This window comes from Lytechinus variegatus, chromosome 14, assembly GCF_018143015.1.
Source record: "Lytechinus variegatus isolate NC3 chromosome 14, Lvar_3.0, whole genome shotgun sequence".
Taxonomy (NCBI): domain Eukaryota; kingdom Metazoa; phylum Echinodermata; class Echinoidea; order Temnopleuroida; family Toxopneustidae; genus Lytechinus; species Lytechinus variegatus.
In genome coordinates, this window is record NC_054753.1 from 19511335 (window position 1) to 19537319 (window position 25985).

Consider the following 25985-nt stretch of genomic DNA (forward strand, 5'->3'; position numbering starts at 1 on the left):
TTCAAGGTCACATCAAGTTTAAGCACACTGTAAATGTCATGTATAGATTAATGCTCCCTAAATTCATCCTTTTTTGTAAAACAGTTTTCATAATAAAAGAAATCAACTACTACTTTAAATGCGAATCTGTTTACTTCTTTATGTTTACATGGCTTATGACAATGCACACATTACGTGCCCGAAGGCGCCAAATTCAAGTCACACACACAACTACGTATACAGCCACGTACGCTTTCTATTACACAATGCATGCACCTACACGTATACGGCGTTTTCATTTGAACAAATTCACTCAGCCTACATTAACTTTGACATATTAATTCGTAATAACTTAAACCATATTTCAGCATGCCACTCGGCTTATCTGAGAATATAACTAATAAACTTCAAAATAAACAAAATGAAACTTACGTCATTGGGCTCGTATCACGAAATTACAGAAATTTAACAACTGAACTGGCAAGCGACACGCTTGCCATGACTACAAATAACAGTACGCCCTCAATCGGTGAATTCAAATCTAAATAAAATCGATTTACAAAATGAAACAAAAACAGTATAAAAACAAATTAGAAATTACCAAAAAAAAAACACGACAGAAACCATTAACATATATGAAGGAAAAAAAAATCATCTTGTACACGACAATCACCTTAGCTATAAAAAAACAGACATGGGGAGATTACTGGAATAGATCGACAAACCCGAGGAATAAAGGAGCCCCTCCCCCTCAAAAAAAATTAAGTGGAACGCCTCTCCTTGCAGACTACCTGGGATCAAGAAAATTGCATGGCTATTCTGACAAATCGAAAAATCATGGCAAAAAGAAATTAATTCAGAGACCCCAAACATCTCTCTCTCCCTGTAGTCCAGTAGATATTTTTCATACCTGGAAAAGTTGTTAAGTACAAGGTTTTTTTGTTGATTTGCGTTCTAGATGGGTATTGAAGTAAATTCAGCTTGGTTGCCACCTTGGCAACCTTGAGCATTTTTTTTAATTAGCCTAATTAGCATATTACGATATGTAATATGTTACTTCTCTTAAACCAGAAGGATTAAAAAAACATAAATAATGTCATTTTACTAAGAGGTCCTGTGACGAGGAATCGATTTATAGCAATAATCTAAATATTTAAGGTATGCAATTATCGTAATCAGCCTAATTAGCATAATGAGCTAATTAGCATAAGTGTAATATATACGTATTTGTGGATGTCTATCCAAAAAATTCCCAATATGTAGATAATGCATCTTTTTTAGGGTTTTCTATAGCGAGGAATTCATTTATGACATTATTTTTCAACCTTAACCTATGTAATTGCTGTAATTAACATAATTAGCATAATGCACTAATTAACACATATGCATGTACATGTATATGTGTCATACATATATAAAAATATATATTTCTATGTCATTTCATGTCGAGAATGTCTGAAAACATGATTAATACAGCTACCCTATGCTTGTTTTCTATGGCGAGGAATTCATTTATGACATTAATTTTCCCTTCTTATGTAATTGTCGTAATTACCATAATTAGCATAATGCGCTAATTACCATATATGTGCAAAATATACATTCCTTTGTCATTTTATATCGAAAATGCCAAATACATGAATAATACATCTATCCCATGGTTTTCTATGACGAAGAATTAATTTCTGACATTATTTTTCCCCCTTTTTTACCTATGTAATTGCTGTAATTAACATAATTAGCATAATGCACTAATTAACACATACACATGTACATGTATATGTGTAATACATATATAAAAATATATATTTCTATGTCATTTCATGTCGAGAATGTCTGAAAACATGATTAATACAGCTACCCTATGCTTGTTTTCTATGACGAGGAATGAATTTCTGACATTATTTTTCCCCTCTTTGCCATGTAATTGTCCTAATTAATATAATTAGCATAATGCGCTAATTAACATATATGTGCAATACATATATTCATTTGTCATTTTATATAAAAAAAAATGCCCGAATACATGAATAATACATCTATCCCATGGTTTTCTATGACGAAGAATTAATTTCTGACATTATTTTTTCCCCTTTTTACCAATGTTATTGTCGTAATTAGTATAATTAGCATAATGCGCTAATTAACATATATGTGCAATATATATATTCCTTTGTCATTTTATACTGAGTGAGAATTCCCGAAAACATAAATAATACAGCTATCCTATAGTTATTCGATGAGGAATTCTTTTGTGACATTATCTTTTTTTCCTTTAAACAATGTTATTGTTATAATTAGCTTAATAAGCATAATGCGCTAATTAATATATATTTGCAATAAATAGATTTCTGTGTCAAAGTACTGTCTACATCGGCATGAAAACATATATAATACAGCTCTTCTAATTTTTTCGATGTTGATGAATTCATTTATGACAGTAATTTTTTATTTTAACCAATGTCAATGCCTTATTAGGATTACTGGCCCAATGCACTAATTAACATCCATGTGCAATATATCAGTTATATATTCCTACGACCAGTGTGTTGGCTCAGTTGGTAGAGCGTCCGTCTCACAACCGGGAGGTCGGGGTTCAAACCCCGGCCGCGTCAGACCAAAAGACGTTAAAAGTTGGGAGTTGGTGCTACCCTGTTTGACGTTCAACGACTAAAGGGATAGAGCCTCGTCGATCTGGCCATGCTCAGCGGCTGTCGGGCCCACGATCAATAATTGGGCAAAGCAAATTTTCGGAGTATTTCATGTCTATTTCGAACAATAAATTATGGATTTTCATTTTTTCATTTTTTTTCTATGTTAGTTTATATCGAGTGTGCCTGAAAACATGAAAAATACAGCTATCCTATGGTTAGTGGTAATTAAAATACAGGTGCAATACATATATTTCGTTGTCACTGAAGTTATTGTCTCGCCTGCATATAGCAGAGGGAAACTATAAGCGCCGCTTTTCCGATGGTGGCGGCGATGGCAGCGTCGTCAACATTGATATCATATAAACCAAGCAATGTCAATGTCATTATAACTTAGAAAGTATATGAAGCTAGTTCATGAAACTGGGACATAAAAGTAATACATCTTGCCTTAGTTTCAGGTCGCATGACTAAGGTCAATTGTCATTCACCATGTTTACGGCCAATGAACTAAGATCTTGTTGGGGGAATACATATCGAAATCTTAACCAAAGATAAGTTTTTGAAATGTCGCCATAAAAAGTGTATGGACCTATAGTTCACGAAACTAAAACATACGGGTAATCAAGTAATACTGAATATTCTGTTTGAGTTTCAGGTCACATGACCTAGGTCAAAGGTCACTTTGCGTCAATGAACTGTGGCCATGTTGGGGGTATTTGTGGAATTGTCATAACTTTAAAAGTTAACTTCGGTGCATCCACATGTAGTTAATGAAACTTGGACATAAATGCAACCATGTAGGCCTATCCCTTTATATCCTGTGCGCATGTCAGGTCAAATGACCAAGATCAAAGGTAAGGTCAATGAGTTTTGGCCATGTTAGGGGTATTTTTTAACTTGGCATCATATCTTAGAAAGTTTATGGATCTAGTTCATGAAACATAAACATATGGGTAATCAGGGATGAAGGATTGTTTTGCACACATGTTAGGTCATTTGATCATGGTCTAAGACCATTTTGGATCAATGGACATCATATGAATTGTTCTTACGCGAATATTTTATGCAATAGCTGTTTTCAAAGTCAAAACTGCTGCTATATAAAATCGCGTAATGCAGGCTAGACTGCCAGAGGCGTTCCACTTAGCTCATTATGCCAATTAAGCTAATTACACCATTAACATTGTTTAAAGTGAAATACGATATCATAAATGAATTCCTTGTCATAGAAAACTATGAAATAGCTGTATTATTCATGTTTTCGGGCATTTTGTAAAGATAAAATGACAAAGGAATATATATATATATGTAATTGTTCATTATGTTAATTAGCGCAGTATACTAATTGCATTAATTACACAATAACATTTGTTGAACTGGGAAAATAATGTCACAAAAGAATTCTTCATCATAGAAAACCATTGGACAGCTGTAATTGTTTGTTTTCAGGCTTTCTCAATATAAAATGACAAAGGAATATATATATATATATATATATATATATATATATATATATATATATATATATATACTGCACATATATGTTAATTAGCGCATTATGCTAATTACGAAAATTACATTGGTAAAAGGTAAAAATAATGTCATCAGTGAATTCCTAGTCATAGGAAATCATCGGATAGCTGTACTATTCATGTTTTGGGGCATTCTTGATGCAAAGGAATACACATTCATATGTAAAATATTGCTCATAAGTTAATTAGCGCATTATGCTAATTACGCTAATTAAAAACAACATTTGTTAAACGGGAAAAATAATTTCACAAAATAATTCCTCATAGAATAATACCATAGGATAGCTGTATTATTTATGTTTTCAGGCTGTTGTAGTACGATGTCAAATAAATCTATATGTATATGTTAATTAGTGCATTAGGTTGATTATGCTAATTATGCTAATTACAACGAATGCATTGGTTAAAATGGAAAAATAATGTCATAAATGAATTCCTCGCCATAGAAAACCACAGGATAGTTGTATTATTCATTTTTCGGGCATTCTCGATATGAAATGTGAAAAGAAATATGTATTTAATATATATTACACACATATATGTTAATTAGTGCATTTTGCTAATTATGCTAATTACAGCGATTACATTGGTTAAAATGGAAAAATAATGTCATAAATGAATTCCTCGCTATAGAAAACCATAAAAGGGTTGTATTATTTACGTATTGGGAATTTTCTGGATAGACATCCACAAATACATATATACAGTGTATTACACCTATGCTAATTAGCTCATTAAGCTAATTAGGCTGATTACGATGATTGCATAACTTAGATATTTAAAATATTATTATGCATGGATTCAACGTCACTGGACCTCTTAGAAAAATGATATTGTTTATGTTTTTAGTCTTTCTGGTTTAAGAGAACTAGTATATTACATATCTTACATATGCTAATTAGATGATTATGCTAATTAGGCTAATTAAAAAAATTGCTCAAGGTTGCCAAGGTGGCAACCAAGCTGAATTTACTTCAATTCCCATCTAGAACACGAATCAACAAAAAAAACCTTGTACTTAACAACTTTTCCAGGTCTTGTACATGGCCTATGAGACCATCTACTGGACTTCTGTATCGGTCAGCCTAATTATTTTTTTTCTCTCTCTCTCCTCCATCCTTTAATATGTCACTATACTATACAGACACGCGTTTTTCTTTGTTTGTTTTGTGTGTCTGTATGTGTGTGTCTTTGATAATACATGTCCCGTATTTCGAATGAATTTCCATATTTACTTAATTTTTATTGCTTTGCCTTGTCTTAATTGTTTAATACAAATTATTTATTCAACTTGCTATTGGGGATCCACGCTCTACAAGCAATGCTTTTTTGTGGATCCCCTCATTTCCATATACGCTTTTTTTTATACAAGCTTTTGTTATATAATTATGCTAAGTCAGAATGATTTTGTATTCGTACTTTGATTTGTATTTGTATTTGATTTTGTTATAGAAAGGAAAATAAACTTCTTGAATCTTGAATTCTTGAATTGGCCTGATATAACTTAAAAATAAATTTGTGAAGATCATCCATTTTCTCCTCAATGAGCCTCACAAAATGTCAATAAATTCGTAGATAAAGTCAGATAACATAAGAATTTATAAATTTTACGCAGTCGTTATATTGTTACTGCTCTTTATGGAAGTCTGTATCTATACCCACATTCTTAATCAAAACTTGATTCGTACTCTTCCCACTGGCGTCCAAAATTTATGACTAAGAATTACAAGAGGAAAAAAGATAAGGAAAGGAATATGTGTGGAATATGGCACTATTATCTGAATATCATGTTATTTTTTTTTAGAATAGATATTTGTAATGATAAAGGTGATTTTTTGCTCGCTCACTTCTCTCGCTCGCAGCTCTATATAAATTAAGCTCCATGCACCATGTCCGGCTCTCTCATTTTTTTTTTCATTTGGGCGGTGAAGTTGGAGTTGGGGTTGGAGTAGCATGATATGCCTCCAAGCCCACCCCCAAAAGAAAGAGAGAGCCGAGCATGGCGTATGGGGCGAAATTTAAATAGAGCTGCGAGAGAAGTGAGCGAGCCCCCCAAAATCACCTACCTATGGATATACCTATGGATGCTTCTGAACGCAGTCTAAGACTCTATATTCAGTTCCAAATTCTGTCTCCTTTTTAGGTTGGCCGGATCATGTCCTGGTGGGTCAGCATCAAACTTGAACTTCACAGGTTCACATCTCCAATACTTATCCAATCCATTTTCGAAGCTGTGGACACTGGGTGCATTTACTAATTCATTACTTAGGCTATTCCAAGGTTTCCTCATTCTTATGTAAAAGGAATTCTTACGTTTCTCAGTTACTGACCTCGGAATGTACAATTTTTTATCATGACCCCTGGTAGGCCCCTGCACCTGTCCCAAATCTGGCACTACCTCCTGGTCATACCTGTGAAATAACTTGTATGTTTCGATCATGTCTCCTCGCGCACGGCGATAAGCTAATGTAGGAAGTTTTAGTTGAATCAATCTTTGTTCATATGGGAGGTTCTTAACCTCAGGTACCAACTTAGTGGCCCTTCTTTGTACATTTTCTATTGCTTGAATATGTTTCTTTAAGTATGGACTCCATACTGCATGAGCATACTCCAATTGAGGTCTAATCAATGATTTGTATAGGAGCAAGAAGTTCTCCTTGTGAAGATAAACAAATTTTCTCCTAATTAGATTCATTAGCGTAATGGCTTTATTTATCTTTGACTGAAAGTGCTGGTCAAAACTAAGCTTTGTGTCGACAATCACTCCTAAATCTTTACTAGTTTCAACTTGTGATAGATTATGTCAGGCATTATCATGTGTCATTATATAGTCATTGAAATCATCATTTCTTTTACCTAGTGTATGTACACAACATTTATCCGGATGGAACTTTAATAGCCACTCGTCTGACCATGAAACTAGACGATCTAAGTCCGCTTGTAATAGCTCAGCATCTCTGTCATTTTTTACATGCTTGTATAACTTGGTGTCATCTGCAAATAAATGAACAGTACTTTACAATATCTGATCTGGTAGATCATTAATGTACATTACAAAAAGCAGGGGTCCGAGGACACCCCCTTGCGGTATTCCGCTGGTTACATCAGCCCAGTCACCTCTTTTATTACATTTTTTAAAAATAAATTGTAACATAATATTCACATAATATTACCATATTTCACACATTTTCCTTTCCCTATTCATTTTTCTCTTTTGATAGTCTTTCTATTTCATGAGAATTTCTTTTTTAAATCGAGGCTAATTGTCAAAATATTATCATAAATCTAGATCTGGTACATTACAGTGCGTATCAAAAAAAAAGTTTACACTTTGAAAAAATCCTGTAAAATTATACATTTGTAATATCCTGAAGATTTTTCCACAATTTAACATTGGTATTGATCCATTTAAGCAAATGACGATATAACTGTCGAAAAATATTTCCGATTCTGTGAGCACCACTTGCTTTTGAAAATTTAATGAAAAATGATTTGCGCAGAACTTTAAAATAGTTATGCAAATAAAATTAGACCTAAATCATAAAGAAAACGTGGATTTTAGCTAGTAAAATTGATTTGAAGAAATATTTTACCTTTTAAAACTTGTTTCCATGCCCAAAACACTTCGAAGTGGGCATTGCGCCCCACCCCACTCCCCCACACACCGAGGCCATCGAGACGATATTTGCTTTACATTGAGCTGTGATTTACATGAAATGGCTTAGACTTAATTTTACTTATGTTAATCATTGTCAAGTTTGGAAAAGTGTGAAGAAACAAGTATTAGATGAAAAATGAAATGTAAACCCACTTTAAATGATAAAAGCTCGGTAAAAAAATGCTGGAGATGTCTGATATAAGCATTTCTTCAGATTTAGTTAATGTCCTCAGATCCAGCTTGCACAAAAATGGTAAATGTTGTGTTTACTAAATGTTGAAATTTCAATTTTGGTGGCAAAATTGTTACAAAATGCTTGAATGTATCCGTTTTATTTCAATTGACTAAAAGTGCAAGGGAAATGTTTTGCAGGGTAAGTTTGATTTCGCCTTTTCCCCTTGACACAGCGTGAAAACGAGAATTTCTGCCATGTCTGCGCAAACAGACTTCTGCGAGCTTTACAAAAATGGACAGTGCTCACTCAAGTGTAAAATTCTGTCAAAACTTTTACTTTCATTGGATAGATGAGACCCAAACCTAAGATTAGATGTGAAAAATTACCCAAATGTTGTATATTTTTGAATTCCTAGGGCTTTTTCAAAGTGTAAACTTTTTTTTTGATACGCACTGTATAATGTAAACTTATTCATGTAAAATCATGAAATCTTTCCTTTTCTCCATTTTTTTTAATTTCCCTCCGATAGGGCATATATTGCATAAACATTTTAACAATGATATAATTGACATGATACCAAGCATATCAAACAAAAGGCAACCGATCCTAAAGTGGCCATAAAGTGGCCAATATTACCCTTTGACCATATCATTTGTCTTTTTAGTTTATCAAATACTCTATTATAATTAAAATCTGGTAGATTTTTCAGATCAATACAGAAATCAATTTCTAAATATCTAACGAATTTCATGTTAATCAACGTTATATCAGTCCCAGGCAAATCAATCTGAATCATGTGATCTTAGCTAAAAATCGATCATTTTGATGATCACTAACACAGAAAGGCATATGTGGGACAGTGTATTAATACTGCTTTGAAAACTTTTGAAAAATTTCTCAGCAGTTTTACGCATTTTCTTTCAGAGCTATATTTTTATATACATACAAACACTTTTGTGGTAATTTTGTTCTCATCGAACTCAATTTGAGATCATTAACACAATTTGAGAGGACTTGAGATCATTTACACAATTTTGTAAGGACTAGTCCACGCGCATGTGTACTCTTATTCCGAAGACGAAATCATGAATATTCATATTGGGGTACAGAACTCGTGTGGGAAAAGTAATTTCTTAAGATTCGGACCGGACAACAAATCTCAAATATGTCGTTTGACCGGCAAAGTCCAGGGGAGCGTTTCATCATTATTTTCATCCGACAAGTTGTCAGATCTGACATCTGTCCATGATTTTGATTGGCTGAGAGGCACTGTTACTATGGTAACTGTCGGATAAAATTGGACTTGTCAGATAAAACGTCCGACAAGTCCTTTCATGAAACGCTCCCCAGGACGACACTGCTGTTTTGATTCATCGATTTTCGACAAAATCTGTTTTGTAATGAAGGGCTTTTGACCAAAGATTATCTGCATCATCGCAAAGTTTTAAAAACTTTCAAGGCATGGTCACACCGCCCGAGCGCAAGTTGTTGGAGCGGTCGTGGAGCGGAGAGAAAAAAAAATTATCACCGCTCGCTACCGTTCACCATTTTCGATTTCGATATTTTTTTTTTCGATTTTGTTTTCGATTTTTTCCCCAATTTTGAGAGCGAAATTCGACCCTCTTTCGCTACCGCTCCACGACCGCTCCAACATCGCTCGGGCGGTGTGACCATGCAGGCCTTTACGAGACAACATTCTGGCTATCTCTGCGTTTTGATAGAAAGCATCAAATGGGTATACCAACATGGCGTAATTTCTTTTGACTTGGGCGTTTTATTCGCCATGTTGGTAACCCTTTGAAGGCGGGTTGGCCGAAATCTCTCTACACTGTTAACCCCCCCCCCCTGATTTTACAGATTTTTTTTTCTAACAGTGTATGTCTCTGGTTTAGTTACTGAGATAGCGCCATCTACACTCAGTGTAGTCATTGACCCGTACAGCGGTTGAGAAGTGCGCCTATATAATAAAAAATACATGATGTGGGAAAGTTATACCTCAGTCACATTTGATCTACTGCGGTGTACGGCAAGTCGAAAACCGCCGTTTTAACATACCAGCTACAACATTATATAGGTGGTCTGAATAAATATGAATCAGGAGGGGGGGGGGAGCACTTCCTCGAGTGGATACCATGAGTGACCATTGGGTTTCGAAAAGCACCCTAAACAAGTATTTTTCATGTTTTGAAAATGCACCCCTTAATTGGCGTGTAAACCATTCGCTTAACAAGTATTGGAAACATAACTGTACCCTAGAGAAGTATTCCCTGAATTAACCCCCCCCCTGGATAAGTACAACGATATCTTAATTGTTATGTCACGGACGTCGGCTTTACCTTTACTTTCAATGGGTATACCTCGCTCTAATCGGACTCTAAATACATAGGGGAAGGCGGGGTAAGTTGAGCCACTAGTCCCAGGCCAATAATGAATGAGTCAGACATTATGGTGGTGTTATGTATTGAAGACCCATTACATAACCCCTAACCCCACCACATTGTTTTCATCTTTGAAACAAAAAGTACTTATTTAGAGGGGAAAATACAAATTTCAGCCAAAAAAGTAAAAAAGGGTGTGAAATAGATAAGTGCTTTTTACCCACACACGTCTTTAAATATAACAAAGAAATAAGAACAACATTGTTAGTCCAGGTATGGATCCTCATTCTTGTCATAGTCTTTTACATGATGGATGCATAAGAAATGTGTGGATGTAAAAATATTGCATGAAGTTAGGACTGGGGTAAGTTGAGCCAGCCAACATGGGGCAAATTGAGCCATGGTAATTCATATGGTAACGTAAAATAAAAAAATACAATCTTTAAAAAGCCATTGATATGTAGGCAGAAAGGAGCAAAACCATGTGACAGTTCTTTTGCTTTTAGAGGATGTTAGTATTTAAAGAGAAATTTAGCAAGTGAAAAGACTTATGATAAAAATTGGCATACTGGTGCTTCCCGCATAGATTTTGTACATAGTTTTTGTGGCTCAAATTACCCCCAGAAGGAGGCACAACTTACCCCACATATGGGGCAAATTGAGCCATTTGACATCGTTTTTTCAAAGGTCACAATGAATATTTGTGTGGGGGTAGAAAGTTATACATAGGTGAAAAATATTTCCCAAGAATCAAATTTAAAGGCAAGGTACTTTTTTCTGCATTATTATTATTCATATCGATTCTAACATGCAAAATTCAAAAAAGTATCACAACTTACCCCGCCTTCCCCTAGTGTTGTGGCAAAAAGTACATCCTGTATAAAGTAATTTAGTCTTTTTATACCCTTGCAAATTAGACCATAATCATTGTAGTTTTCCTAAATCGAAATATGTACCATTCTTTCATCATTTTAGTTTTTTGGCACCCTTATTACGTTACGCACGTTTCCTATCTTGGAAAAAGATCCCTTTTGTTTTATTGGTCAGGCATGGTGCCCACTCGGCATTGAGAGTGGAGAGTGCCCCCCTCCCCCGCGGAAAGGAATAACACGGCATTATTAATCCATGCAGTTTCGCATTACTAGCCCTGCTCACGTCTTTCGGATGGTGACGTTGAATAAAGGTCGGTCCCTAACGCAAATAATCAAACCTGATTGTTACAGGTCTGACCTAACTCAATTAAGCACACACACCCGTTCCGGCACCCACACACTCATGCAGCGGTGGATCTAGTCTCTGTCAGCCTTCTTCTGCTCTTAAATTCTCTCGTACCCTCTTATGCTTTGCACTCTCTCCAAACTTTTCTCTCTCTTTATCAGCCCTTTTCTGCCGTTCTTTCGTACTATCTCTTTTCTCCACCCCTCTCTCTTGTCAGCATGATGTCCTTCATTTTTTACTATCTCTTCTCTCCACCCTCTCTCTCTATATAAGGCTTCTTCTTCCCTTCTTTCTTACTCTTTTCTCCACCCTTTCTCTCTCTATATAAAAGGCTTCTTCCCTCCTTTCTTAATTCTCCACCCCTCTCTCTATATCTTCTTTCCTCCTTTTCTTACTCTCTTTCTCCACCCTCCTCTCTCTATATAGGGCTTCTTCTTCCCTCCTTTCTTAACCCTCTTTTCTCCACCCTCTCCCTCTCTCTATATAAGGCTTCCTTTTCCCTTCTTTCTTACTCTCTTTAATTTACTCCACCCCTCTCCCTCTCTCACTATATAAGGCTTATTCTTCCCTCCTTTCTTACCCTCTTTTCACTACCTCCCCCCTCTCTCTGTATAAGGCTTCTTCTTCCCTCATTTCTTACTCTCTTTACTTCCCCCTCTCTCTATTAAGGCTTATTCTTCCCTCCTTTCTTACCCTCTTTTCTCCACCTCTCTCTCTATAGGGCTTCTTTCTCCCTCCTTTCGCTCCCTCTCTTTTCTTCACCCTCTCTCTCTGTATGAGGCTTCTTCTTCCCTCCTTTCTTACCCTCTTTTCTCCACCTCCCTCCCCCCTCTCTCTCTCTATAAGGCTTCTTGATCCGTCCTTTCTTATCCTCTTTTCTCCACCACTTTCTCTCTCTCTATATATATATCAGGCCTTTTCCTCCCTCCTTTCTTACCCTCTTTTCTCCACCTCCCTCCCTTTTTCTATATAAGGCTTCGTCCTCCCTCCTTTCTTCCTCTCTTTAGTCCACCCCCTCTCTCTTCCTATATAAGGCTTCTTCTTCCCTCCTTTCCTACCCTCTTTTCACCACCTCCCCCCCTCTCTGTATAAGGCTTCTTCTTCCCTCATTTCTCACTCTCTTTACCCCCCCTCTATTATGTTTATTCTTCCCTCTTTTCTTACCCTCTTTTCTCCCCCTCTCTCTCTATAGGGCTTCTTTCTCCCTCCTTTCTCTCTCTCTCTTTTCTTCACCCCCTCTCTCTGTATGAGGCTTCTTCTTCACTCCTTTCTTACCCTTTTTTCTCCACCTCCCTCCCCCACTCTCTCTCTCTCTTTCTCTCTCTATATATATATATATCAGGCTTTTTCCTCCCTCCTTTCTTACCCTCTTTCCTCCACCTCCCTCCCCCCCCCTCTCTCTCTATATATATATAAGGCTTCTTGATCCGTCCTTTCTTACCCTCTTTTTCTCCACCCCTCTCTCTCTCTATATCAAAGGCTTCTTCTTCCCTCCTTTTTACTCTCTTTTCTCCACCCATCTCTCTTTATATATAAGGCTTCTTCTTCCCTCCTTTCTTCCTCTCTTTTCTCCACCCCCCTCTCTGTATATATATCAGGTTTTTTCCTCCCTCCTTTCTTACTCCTTTTTCTCCACCCCCTCTCTATATATAATAAGGCTTTTCTTCCCTCCTTTCTTACTCTCTTTTCTCGATCCCCCTCTATATATAATAAGGCTTTTCTTTCCTCCTTTCTTACTCTCTTTTCTCGATCCCCCTCTATATATAATAAGGCTTTTCTTTCCTCCTTTCTCTTCTTCTTTTCTCCACCCCCTATCTCTCTAGATAGGCAGTCTTCTGCCATTCTCTCTTCTCCCCCACTATTTTTCCCTGTCAGCCTTTTCCGATCTTCTCCTCGTCAGATTTATACTGCTCCATCCTTTTTACAGATTACGGTGAGCGCCTCTTAATTTTGCTAGTTTCCGCATTGCAAGGTGGAAGAAAGAGGGGGGGGGGTAGTTACTGCGTTATGTGGTTTTAATTACTGCTTATCTGGGAGATCTTGAAATTTTCAATTTTGCAAAGAGAAGTAAGTGCACTTTAGCCATTTTTCACTATTGAAAAAAAATGATTGGTCGATTGCTCACTCGTAATTAGAACTTGGAAATAAAGATCTTGCTGCAAATATTCGTAACCAGTATACATTTAATACTTTACGAAGGAAAATACTAGATTATATTTCTACAAAGTATAAGTCAAGTGGTTGTCAACAAAATCAATACACAATTGCAGGCCTAACGGGTTGTAAGAAGTATTCTTTTGAATTTAATTTATTGATAGATATAATTCACATACCGTATTTTACATAGCACACATATAGTCAGCATGCTTAAAGCAATACCTCTGTCATTAGGAATTGAGCAGATATAGAGTTGATAATATCTGATACAATACTCTTCCATTAAAGCTGCATGAAGAATGATGATTTATACGAAACTTAATAAATAGAATAAGATCATGTTCGTGGATTTATTAATAAATAAAGAGGCTAGGATGAAATAATCTTTCATATAATAAAAGTTTTATTAATCAATATATTATCTAAAAAAAAATCTTTGTTATTTTGGAAAACCCAAGCTCCTAAAAAGTATTTTAATCTATCATGATTATTAAATATTACCGCCAAATATTTTTTTTGACGAACATAAAGCTATATATATTTCCACAGATAGCATACTTAATTAGACTTCACGTGTGCCTTTATTCACCATTGAATCTGTTCATTTTCAGTTTTCATAAAATCAATGCAGTTTAAAGGTTTGATTTAATGAAAATAATGAATTTAAGTCCAGCTTTTACACACACATGCATGCACACGATCATTGTTTTGAATTGTTAAGTCATGATATATTCCCTTTCTTTTCCAATCGTCGAGTACTGTTGATATGGTGCAAACAAGTTAAATAAGAACGTAATCTTTTAACATCAACACAAGAATGTACAAGCTCTACATGTACGTTAAAAAGGTACATATAACTAAGAGGTTTAACGTTTACTTGTTTTCCGGTTTATTCACATCTACTTGAACACTCACACTTTCAGCATAACGCCTTTAACAGTTCGTACATGGATACGTTTCTGTCCATTCGGAAACAAAGTGAAGTCAAATAAAAGAATGAAAGATTGAACAGAAAAGAGCCACAATGTATTTTAATTCGTATCATGAATAAAACAAAGCAGAACAAAATCGAAGTTGATGTTTGACAACGAACTCTTTTGAAAGTGGCTGAAACAATCTTTATTACAAGCCAGAAAATGTTGGAACTTCACCAATCTAGCGCTGGAATGTGCATATGATTATTTTGCTACAAACAACACAGAAATAGAGGCTCGGGTGAATTTTCCTTCGTAGGTTAGCAGAAAAAAAAATCCCAATAAAGATCTCAACCATTCTTATGATTCGTGAAACCTCTATCAACTTTAATAAGCTATATTACCTCGACAGAATAAAACATAAAACAAATCGCATTTTAAGATTACAAAAAGAAATGATAAAGTTTGAAGTAAAATATCAAACAAAAATACATTTTCCCCATGAGCTTACCGCTGTTTACTTGAAAGAGGAACAAAGGCTATATCAACTTGAAATACGAATTGTAAACCTTTCACAAACGCAAAACGAACATTTCAGAAATGACAATTTTATATTCTTATGAATCTTCATGCATTATCTGAAATGTTTAGTTTTTCGAGAATAAATTGTAGCCGCAAATCGAATGTGTCTCATAAAATCCATTCCATCAGCCATGTTGGTCAAATGACCACCATTCATCACTTTCTTTCATCAATACATCTTGAATCAGTAAGACATTTTAGAAAAGCAATATAGACTACGCTTGTGACCATAAAGACGGTCCCGGAGCATTTCATGAAGAATTCTGTCAGCAATTTTCACAGACTAATTCGATGTCGGCCAATCAGAAGCAAGGATGTGCAGCAGCTTATAACGTTTGCCGCTGAATAATCACTGACAAGAGTCTCCGTGAAACAACCCCAGGCACCATTTCCCAAAGTTTGTCAACACTGAGCAGTTGTCAGGGCCCAATGCTTCTCAGCCATTGGGTGCTTTCAAGTTCAGTGTTGACATTTTGGTGTTGGTGTTAGGTCAATGTTCACACGATTATAACACAAAACAGAAAATGAGGATGGTCCCGAAAAGTCACCCACTACCTGATGAGATGTCAATAATGTGATCTGGATAAGTTTTTACAAATTACGCTGAATAAGATTTGGAGCTAGGGGAAGCAATCAAAATTTCAACACCAACACTAAGGCTAACACCTCGCTTAAAATCACGTAATGATTTCACTGAAATCGTCAGAGCCGGCCATTTAGGCAGTGATGACAACTTCAAGCGTCAACTGAAATTCGAGAACAAAGCGGATTTTTTTTTTACAGGACACATTAAACGGGATAGTTCTTTAGGTAAACAAACAATGTATTCCTTCGCGATAAGCATTTTAGGTTGTACATTAAGAATCCATGTTTACATATCGAACAGATGTGCAATCATGTTGATAAACGGTTAATCCAATAATTTAATGCTTAAAAAACATTGCCAAGGAAAATAAGGTTGATAAACAACGACCTTCGTATTTTTTCAAGAGTAATAATCAATAAGAAAGAAAAGCATTGAGATAACCGTTGGTCATGTTGGTGGGGTGTTAGTTTGTGCGCCTGCTCTAAAGAATGGAAGAAAAACAGTAATGTAAAAATAAATTTCATTGAAACTTTGAATATGTAGCGAGTCAAGGAAAAATATTCAAGGTAATAATTCAAGAGATTATTGTTTAAAAAATGTTATATTAGTAAACAAGAATGAAAATTAATATTACGATTCCCAAGAAAAAATAAACGAGTATCAAGATGGCTGTTGATATTCTAAATATATACCTCTAAATTAGTGGCCGAAAAGCAAGAACTGAGTCCAGAAGGAACTGGACGGAACATCTAGTCTTTTAAAAAGCCTGTTTGAAGCGGTTCAAGAGCACCATTATTAAACCCTTTCTTGTCTTTTTCCATATCCTCTTCGTGGAATCCCCTCTTTCCCCCGTGGAAACCTGAGCTTATTGGCTCCATTGCACCGCTGTAGAAACCGCGTTTACCGTCCATAAATCCGGAAGCAAGTGGTTCCATGGCAGCGTTGTTAAATCCTTTCTTGATGAACCCCGATGACAGCGGTTCCATTGCACCACTGTTGAATCCTTTCTTGATAAATCCCGATGACAGTGGTTCCATTGCACCACTGTTGAAGCCTTTCTTGATAAATCCTGATGACAGTGGTTCCATTGCACCACTGTTGAAGCCTTTCTTGATAAATCCTGATGATAGTGGTTCCATTGCACCACTGTTGAATCCTTTCTTGATAAATCCTGATGACAGTGGTTCCATTGCACCACTGTTGAAGCCTTTCTTGATAAATCCTGATGATAATGGCTCCATGGCACCACTGTTGAAGCCTTTCTTGATAAATCCTGATGATAGTGGTTCCATTGCACCACTGTTGAAACCTTTCTTGATGAATCCTGATGAAAGAGGTTCCATGGCACCACTGTGAAAACCTTTCTTGATGAATCCAGATGACAGAGGTTCCATGGCACCACTGTGAAAACCTTTCTTGATGAATCCAGATGAAAGGGGTTCCATGGCACCACTGTTGAAACCTTTCTTGATGAATCCTGACGAGAGCGGTTCCATGGCACCACTGTTAAAGCCTTTCTTGATGAATCCTGATGACAGAGGCTCCATTGCACCACTGTTGAAGCCTTTCTTGATAAACCCTGACGACAGTGGTTCCATGGCACCACTGTTAAATCCTTTCTTGAAGAAGCCAGACCCTAAGGGCTCCATAGCACCTGGTATGCATTTAGAAGACATGAAGATTGATTGATTGCATTTATTCCTTTCCATTCCAAAATTCAACAAAAGTTACAATGTACTGCAAAACACAAAAATATGATATACAGAAATGAAAAAAGGGAACCCACTGGAAAGCAAAGTTTAGTATAGGTAAAAACGGATTTCATTACCCTGTTTCTAAAAAATAAATTCATTCAGAAAAAAAATAAATAGAATTGTGCTGGAGTCTTAAATATGTAATGGTTCTGGGAAGATAATATTTTAAGTTTGCAAACAATGCAGATATCAAGTGCTATTCTTTAGAAATGTTAGAACACAGGTGCTTGTGAGCAGCAGTTCTATGTTTTTAAGTTGACTCAATTATACGCGAAAAGAATCATGGTTGGTTGCAATTAAGAATGTAAGTGATTATCAAGAACTGGTATCATTAAGACATTGTGGTTATGTATTCTAAATAAAGACCAATGTGCCCATCGCAACCTTTGCTTGGGCTTGATTTGGAGCTTCTGACGTCTGGTCCTTTACTTTGATCTTGGCCTCGGACAGTGGGAATACAATTCAATGTCAGCAAATATATTTTTATTCAGATGAGTTTAATCTTAAAAACACCACCTGTGATCGTCAATTTGTGTTTCAGTGCATATCAAAAGATTTTGTGGGGGATGTATATGTTTATTAGCAGGAGTATCATATATCGATAATAAATTTCTGTTATTGTTATCTACCGTCAGACAATCAGGCATGGGGTCGTTTGGCCCTTTTTAACGATGGCTACCGCCATTCACTAACTAACTGTTATTAATTCATTGACAATTTCAGTGATATCCTTAGTATGATTGGCTGAGCAGCTTGTCCCTATGGCAAATACCTGTGAATATCTTGTCTGCCAATGATGATGACACTCATGAAACGGTAGGCAGGGCCTCGCCACACGAAGGGTTGTAACAGATTCAAAATCAAATTGCAATGAGCTTCAATTCCTATTTCTTATCTCAACTAGGCAAAATGTATATCGGTCCCGATTTGGATTTCTTTATACCCACCACTGATAAATACATCTTCAAACAATCAAAGGAGTAACATGCAACTTAGCATGCATTGTTAATGCTGTAGTCACTCCGTCGAAACCTACTCCAGACCGATCAAAGCTATCAGGTTATTGGCAATGGCAAATTATCGGTCCTATTGGAGACGATTTCGTTGGTGTGCCCGTAGCAAGAGTGTGGTATAGCCTACCTCCGTTAAAACCTTTCTTGATGAATCCGCTGCTGATGGGTTCCAAGGCACCTGTCAAGAACCTCTTCCTCTGGCCAGAGTAGCGGCTGGGGAGGAACCCTGTAGCCAGTGGTTCCAGTGCACCTACGTGCAAGGACTCGGAGGGGTAGTAGGACGGTCTCCACTTGTATCCTCGGGCACCGTTGGGGGTCATCTCGTCCATGTCTTCACGCAGCATCGAGAGCAGGAGCGACAGTTCTCGGTCTGTGATGGTTGCCTCATCGTCGGAGTCGTTTTCGGCGTTGTCGAGTTCCGCTTCATCTGCCAAAACTTTTTCCAGAGCGTTGATGAGACTGTCCTCTTCTTTTTCGAGATCCTGCAGAGATATAAATGGAAATCGAATTTGTTATAGACTAATGACAAGCGCACCTATGGATTGATTCCGTATCTTCCTTTAGTAAAGACCGTTTACAAATTTCCCAATCTCTCTGGTGTTTTGATTTATGCAGACGAAATACAAGATGTTGATTCTTTTTTTTTTAAAGATGATATAGAACATTTGAGTGTAAATCTTGAAGAAGTAAGGGGATTGAATTTCCTTAAAGACTTACTAATCCAGCAAAGCAATTTGTAGGCCTATATAACTTACAAAATGTCCCCAAGGCATTATATTCCTTCTGAGAAGTGGACAAAATTTTGTAAGCTATTGCTAATAGTGGTTTAATACGTAAATGACTCCATTTTGATATCAGCGCATGTACTTTACAACACAGAGTGAAATCCGTGGACTTATCGATTCAATTTATTATGCATTTAGTGTTAACATCTATGCATTTTCGTTGGCATCAATAGATTAACATGAATCATGGTACTGAGAGAGGGAGGGAGAGAGAGTGGAATAGGGAGTGGGTGGAGGAGATGGGGATAGGAGAGAGAGAGGGGAGAGAAAGGTGGGGGGGGGATTGGTGAGATAGAAAATAAGAAAGAGACAAGGTATAATCACGAGAAGTGCCACTTTCAGGTGATTATGAGTAAATACGTGAATAACACTGGGGAGTAAAATTGAAATGACACTGTCGTCTGGTCATTAACCATCGAATCTCTTCCCTTTAGCAAAAAACCTTGCGATAGAAGTAGAAGGTTTGTGATTACCCATCGTTAAGATCCATATACGGCTGTATATTTGCTCATAACTCATTACCACTTCCGTGCACGCACTCGCCTGCCATTTGCATGTCAGTGAGGAGAATTTATGAATCTGACAAATATTTTGATTTTGAAGTTCCTTATGAATTTGAAATCGTGAATGGATCCGGTAATTTTCGAGAAGAATGTCTTGCGCATATAAGATTATACAATTTATAAGAGTTTCAGAATTATTTATAGAACAATAACAACTCCAATGTGATGACCCGAATGTCTTTACTCACTTGTCCCATGGTGATTGTAGAACAAATCAGTTCAATACGATGGATTGCTAAAGAAGCTTAATAAAAATTGTCCATTTTTATTTCATAATCGACCAAAACATGAACGAAGTATAATGATAAAATTATGTTTTGTTTGATTTTTTTTGTAGACTTATCATTGATTTAAATGGTGAAGCTTCAAATTAAAATCATTGTTATCGTCGGATTAGGGGAGGGAGCGGGCTGGCCAACTACGCATTTAATATCTCGGAAAATGAATATAATAGTTATTTGACCATTACTTGATGAAATCCTAAGAGGGGTAATTGTGAATTGAAAAAACACTTTGCCATTTTGGCAAGCCCAACAGTTAAACAGTTGGTTTAGACATATCTTAAGTAAGAGCATGGGGAAAATAACTCCATCACTCTACCTCTCCGCCCGAACAGCCCTTTAAAATAAACAGTAAATTTATACCGATCTTTTGGCTTAAGGGTGAGGGCTAAATATTCTTCATTCGACCGTGCCAGTTACAATCTCGTATGTCGTCTACGCGTGTCTGCGCTTACATCATTCTTAATGGTTAAATGAGTATATCCCAACACGGCCTTAATCACGCGCGCGCGAATCCTCATACACCCCCCCCACACACACACACCGAAGTTATTTTACGGCACAGACGCACCAAACAATCCGAATCTACACCGATTTACACTGCTACGTTAATTTGCAATGGCATGCCTTCGGTCATTTTTTAATCGGTTTGGTAAGTGTGACTGCATTACCGCAGGAATGGCGGTCGATAAATCCTTGTACGTTTGTATTTGTACAAACAAAATTGGAGATTTCGATTTTTGAATTCGATTTAGAATTAAGGTTCGGGCTGAGTGAGGGATCATATTCCTTTGAAAATTTTATTTCCATTGAATTCGAAAGCAAATAAACGTGACGATTTTGGACATGAAACTTTGCCGTGGGATAGAGAGTTTTGTTTCTCTATGCATTTCCATGTGCGTAATAGCGGTAAACATTTGAGGTTTGGCATACACTTCACTGTGTCTAATACCCGTCATTAATTTTCAATTTGTCTAATTCCCAGTTGATCCATTTCCACTTGGCCTAATCATTATTTCTTACTTTGTCCAGTTAAGATTCGGTTGAAAGAGCAATTCACCTATAACCGCAAAGTGAGACCACGTTGATATTAGACGAAATGGCTATCACCCACCTAGACATTAGGCAGATTGGTGAATGGGATGAATAGCATTTCGATCAAATGGTTTAGTAGACAGAATGTTGTAGACGAACGAGGATCAGACCATGTGAGATGGAACCAACTAGAAAATTGACGAAACGGGTGCAGACCTAGTGGCAATTTGCCAATGACGGCATCTTTTGTTAAAAAGACCGGAGTCATAAGACTGTCACTCAAGACGAAGTGATGATCGACTATTAACCGTCGACGTCGTATAAAGTGAACTCGCCATGGGCAAGCACGTCGATTTCGTTACCGACCTCCAGGCACATTGTGATGATATCGTGATCGAGAACAAAAGCGATGAAGTAACCCGCCCTGGTCGCAACACTCGAAAACTAGGTGAAGGAGAGAAACTCTATATTGTCCAGGAAACGAAAATTCGTTTGATTTCACTGAACTTTCGAGCATTGCGTTTCAGGTATGCCAAGGGGGGGGGGGGGGGTAGGTGGGGGAGGTGGTGGTCGTGTTGATTGACGGATTAAAGACGACTGTCTCTCATAAATTACTTTCCTTGAACTGCTCATTATGTAACAATTAAACAACAAAGTCTAACATGTGTCTCATACTGACAATTATAATTGCTAAGTTGTTATGGCCGAGCTGAGACAAAGGTAAGTTGACTCAAAGTTTTGATACTGAATGTCTATCATTATACTAAATGTCTATCATTTTAACTTACTTTTTGAATAGTCAGCAAAAATGAATATAAACAACGATAAAAGATTGAAGTGAGCATGATGAGTAAACATGATGAGGAGAAGAAAAATGTTGACAAAGGAGAATCTTTTCTAAAGGTAGCTACTAACTACCTTTAGAAAAGATTCTTCTTCGTCAACATTTTTCTACTAGTTACGTTTTCGCCATTCAAAAGTTGAATATAAAGAGAGAGTCTGAGAAACAGAGATGAAGATGGGGGGGGGGTGGAAATGGAGGAAGGAAGAGATGGTCCATATCATGTCTGAGAGGTCTAAGAGATGATAAAACTTAAACCTTTTACTTAGAAGCATATCTTTTATTATCTTTTTGATGCCTTCATCGGTACAGATGCAGATGTCGATACAATCTCTTATCTGAAATTACCTTGTAGAAAGCGAGGTATTATCATATTTCTCCAAAATAAGAATTGGACGAAACTGCATGGCCGTGACCGTGAGCGCAGATAACATCTCCAATTTCATAGGACGTTTGATATAGAGCATGGTGTACACGGTATTACGATGGGTAATTGGTGGAAAATTGATTTGAACTGGAGCGTAGGGATGTTATGACGGCTTTTCGATCGAGATGGAGATGATAGCCGGGGAACGGCCGATCAGAATTGAAATGGAGGAGAGGGAGAAAGGGAGAGAGAGAGGAAGATAGGGCGACAGTGCGGATGAATTTAAGACAGATATTTCAGAAACATAGCCTTACTAAATCCTGCAGCGTGCCCAATTATTATTTTTTTCTATAATCATGGCAATGTTATAATCTCCATATTTCACAATTTAAGAACATGTACCGTGGTTTTTTTTAAAGAGTTTGTCAGAATTATATACAATTATATCGACCCATTTGTGCCATTCATTATTTTTATGAATAATATTCTCTGGAATCTGTTTTGAATATTTTGAAAGCAATTGTGAATTCTACGTTGTATATAAAAATTAGATTTTGAAAAAGCGTTTGCAATTCGACTAAAACTACGAGGTAACTTGAAATGAATGTAAAAAGAAGTAGAAGTTAGAGAGAAAGTCTGAGTGTGTATGTGTGCGTGTGGGGATCCAGGTGCATGTGCGCTAACGTGCGGCGGTGTGGGTGTGTTGATAGAATATTGTTTGTGCAAGAGACGGGGAAAAATAAGAGATAAAAGAAGAGAGAGAGAGTTTGAAAATATATCTAACGAAGATGTGAACATGTTAAGAACATTATATTTATCCTACAATTGTTTTACTTTTTGGTAACACATATTTTGGAAGCCAATAGAACAGAATATATCATGAGATGAAGACCCACGGCAATAAAAATGGTTTGTACAATTAAAAAAAAAACAATATTAAGTCATTTTTTTCTCGAGGATATGACCCGGGACATCTAAACAAAAAAGACACTTCGCTAATCGTTACTAAAGGTACGTTTTTCCTATTTACTGGAAAAAATCTTAATGAATAACACATATGAAAGTAGTTTGAAAGCATTTGAATAATAATCCTATTAAATTACATTTTAATTCAAAAGTTTGGTATTAAGTCTTGAGCTGTTGGAGCGAATGGTTCCAAACAAATATTATCTCACTTCATATCATGATATGAATAATGGTATTCAATTCATATTTTCAGCAATGTTAATAGGTACTAAAAGGCTATTAAACACTTTGCCGCTGGTCATGTACGTCTTAAAGATTCATTTTCACACTCTGATTTTGCTCTTAATGAATAGTAATAATGCGTGGATTATCGTAGTTACATGACGGTCTAACTAGTATTTATCAAATCTTTCGTCATCTCAGCTCCCCCATATCAAGGTATTGTGGAGTTAAATGAGAAGTTATTGGTCGAAGTTGCCCCGGGGGCTGAAGAATTATCGTCATCAATTACAATTAAGATCCGATTAGCGGGAGAAATGCTTTTGTAAACATCGCTTGCTCCTCCTCGTGAAACTCGAAACGGTAATGCTTCCAGGAGACATTCCTTTGGGGCCATCTACCGATTTGTAACGACTTATCTTTGCTCTCAGATTATACATGTATATATATTCGTTAAAAAAGAGATGGAGAAGGAGAGATGTTTGAAATAACGAAAGATTTTGGTTAGCTTTCCGGTCATGCCCGCTGAGGGTTCCTAGAAAAGACACGGGGAACACAAATAAAATTGTTTCCAAGGATCATTCGTATCAGAAGAATCATGACAGTGTTGATCTTATAAAACCGGTCATTGCACCGAACTGTAATTACAAAATGACTGACAGTTAAGCATAAAAAAGGACTTAAGATATCATGTTATTGAAATTTAATTGCTATTTCGTATATTTACAGAAATATGGACATCTGGTTTTATCGTGTCAATCAACACCCACGTAAAAAAAACTTGACCATAAATCCGTCATAATTGAAATTCTTCTGCATCTTTTACGTTTTTACCCTCAAACGGCTTAATTTTGAAGATTGGAAAATCACTTGATTTAAAGGACAACTGATCTAGGCCAATGACACTAAGATACGAGATTCAATTCTGCATCTTTAAAAATGTAACAACCGGATGTCCTAACTGGTAAAAACTCTACTAAAGAGGCGTGACTAAGTTACATGTAACACCACTACGGGAATATTGGAAGGGATTTGTAGCATCACTCTTAGGGGTACTTTCGTTAGGAAATAATATATTTCTGTTAACACTTCTGTATCCGGAAAAAAAAGATACCAATGATTCGTTCAAGACACTGGCCAAACTGAATTATTTCAGTCACGTCTTTCAGGGGCTGGTTTGAAACGTATGTAACAAATCATGTTCGTTTGATAAACACTATTAGAAACTCGTCCTCACATACAAACATACATACACACACACCCACACAAATCCCAGCTTTTGCATGCACACGTTTACCATGTTAAATCTCAGAGCAATTTTCATTTGTTTAATGTTCAATGAGTGATTAAAAGTGGATTACGCATTCGGAGAAATTGCCCTGTAAACGCATAAATGCCGGAATCGACCATTCATTTTCTAGCACTGTCTACCTTTTCACAGGACAACTCTTCCGCAATCACACACACACACACACACACTCTCACAGTCGCATGAAGATAAATCCCACGCGCACACATCCAAGCACCTACTTTCCCTTCTCTCCCACACACGCATGCGTTCACTTATCAATGCCATATTTCGCAAATGCTTGTCATACATCTCCCATGAAAAGCAGTCCGGCATTTCCACCTTCTTGATACCTTGGCAAGCTGCTCCGTCACTTCGAGCAACTTTCGCAATTATCATTTGATGTCTTCGCCCCTCAAAGCATCAAAATTCAATCTCCACTAGGAAAACAAAATAGGCAGATGTCCCCACATCTTTCGTATCACATTTCTTCTGCATGTCTACATGAAGTACAAACAACTGGTACAGCTACGCACCTGATGCAACACCAACGGCATTGGCGTGGTATAGGAATGATTACAATTAACGGTGGGGGCAGTGTGGATGGAGGGCAGGATTCATATTTTTACCGATGATTTCAATATGATAAAAACAAAAATGGCATCTGATAGGGGACAGAGATTCAGGATAGTGAATAAGAGTAGCAGGGTGGCAAGAACGGAGATTTGCGCGAAGAAATGAATATGTATTTCATAAACTTGGGGACGGATTTTTGAGTGTTAAGTAGTTAATTACATGGTTTTAGCTTGCCTTATTTTCTTTTGGGTGAAACATAATTAACTCTGTATAACCCAGATCGTGTTATAGAGCAAATGTTCATTATGAACATCATATGTTTCTGAAAGAAATTTCTGAATGAATTTCACACCACGAAACACACACACACTCACTGACAGTCTCGGATTTTTCCCAAATGGTGTATTATCAAACCAATGACATAATTATCTTAAAGAATGTTGCCCCAGTCACCTGCAGAGCTA

The 25985-nt window shown here is 36.8% G+C and overlaps 1 protein-coding gene across 1 annotated transcript; it reads right to left on the reverse strand.

Annotated features, from left to right (window-relative positions):
* Positions 1–13884: 13884 nt before the first annotated feature.
* On the reverse strand, positions 13885–20145 carry LOC121427979. Its single transcript, XM_041624558.1, has 3 exons — positions 20137–20145; positions 18728–19082; positions 13885–17487 (listed from the first exon to the last, which is right to left on the reverse strand). Exons 1-3 carry the CDS (start codon positions 20143–20145, stop codon positions 16583–16585), a joined length of 1269 nt encoding a protein of 422 aa, XP_041480492.1. The 3' UTR covers positions 13885–16582.
* Between the last annotated feature and the right edge of the window lie 5840 nt (positions 20146–25985).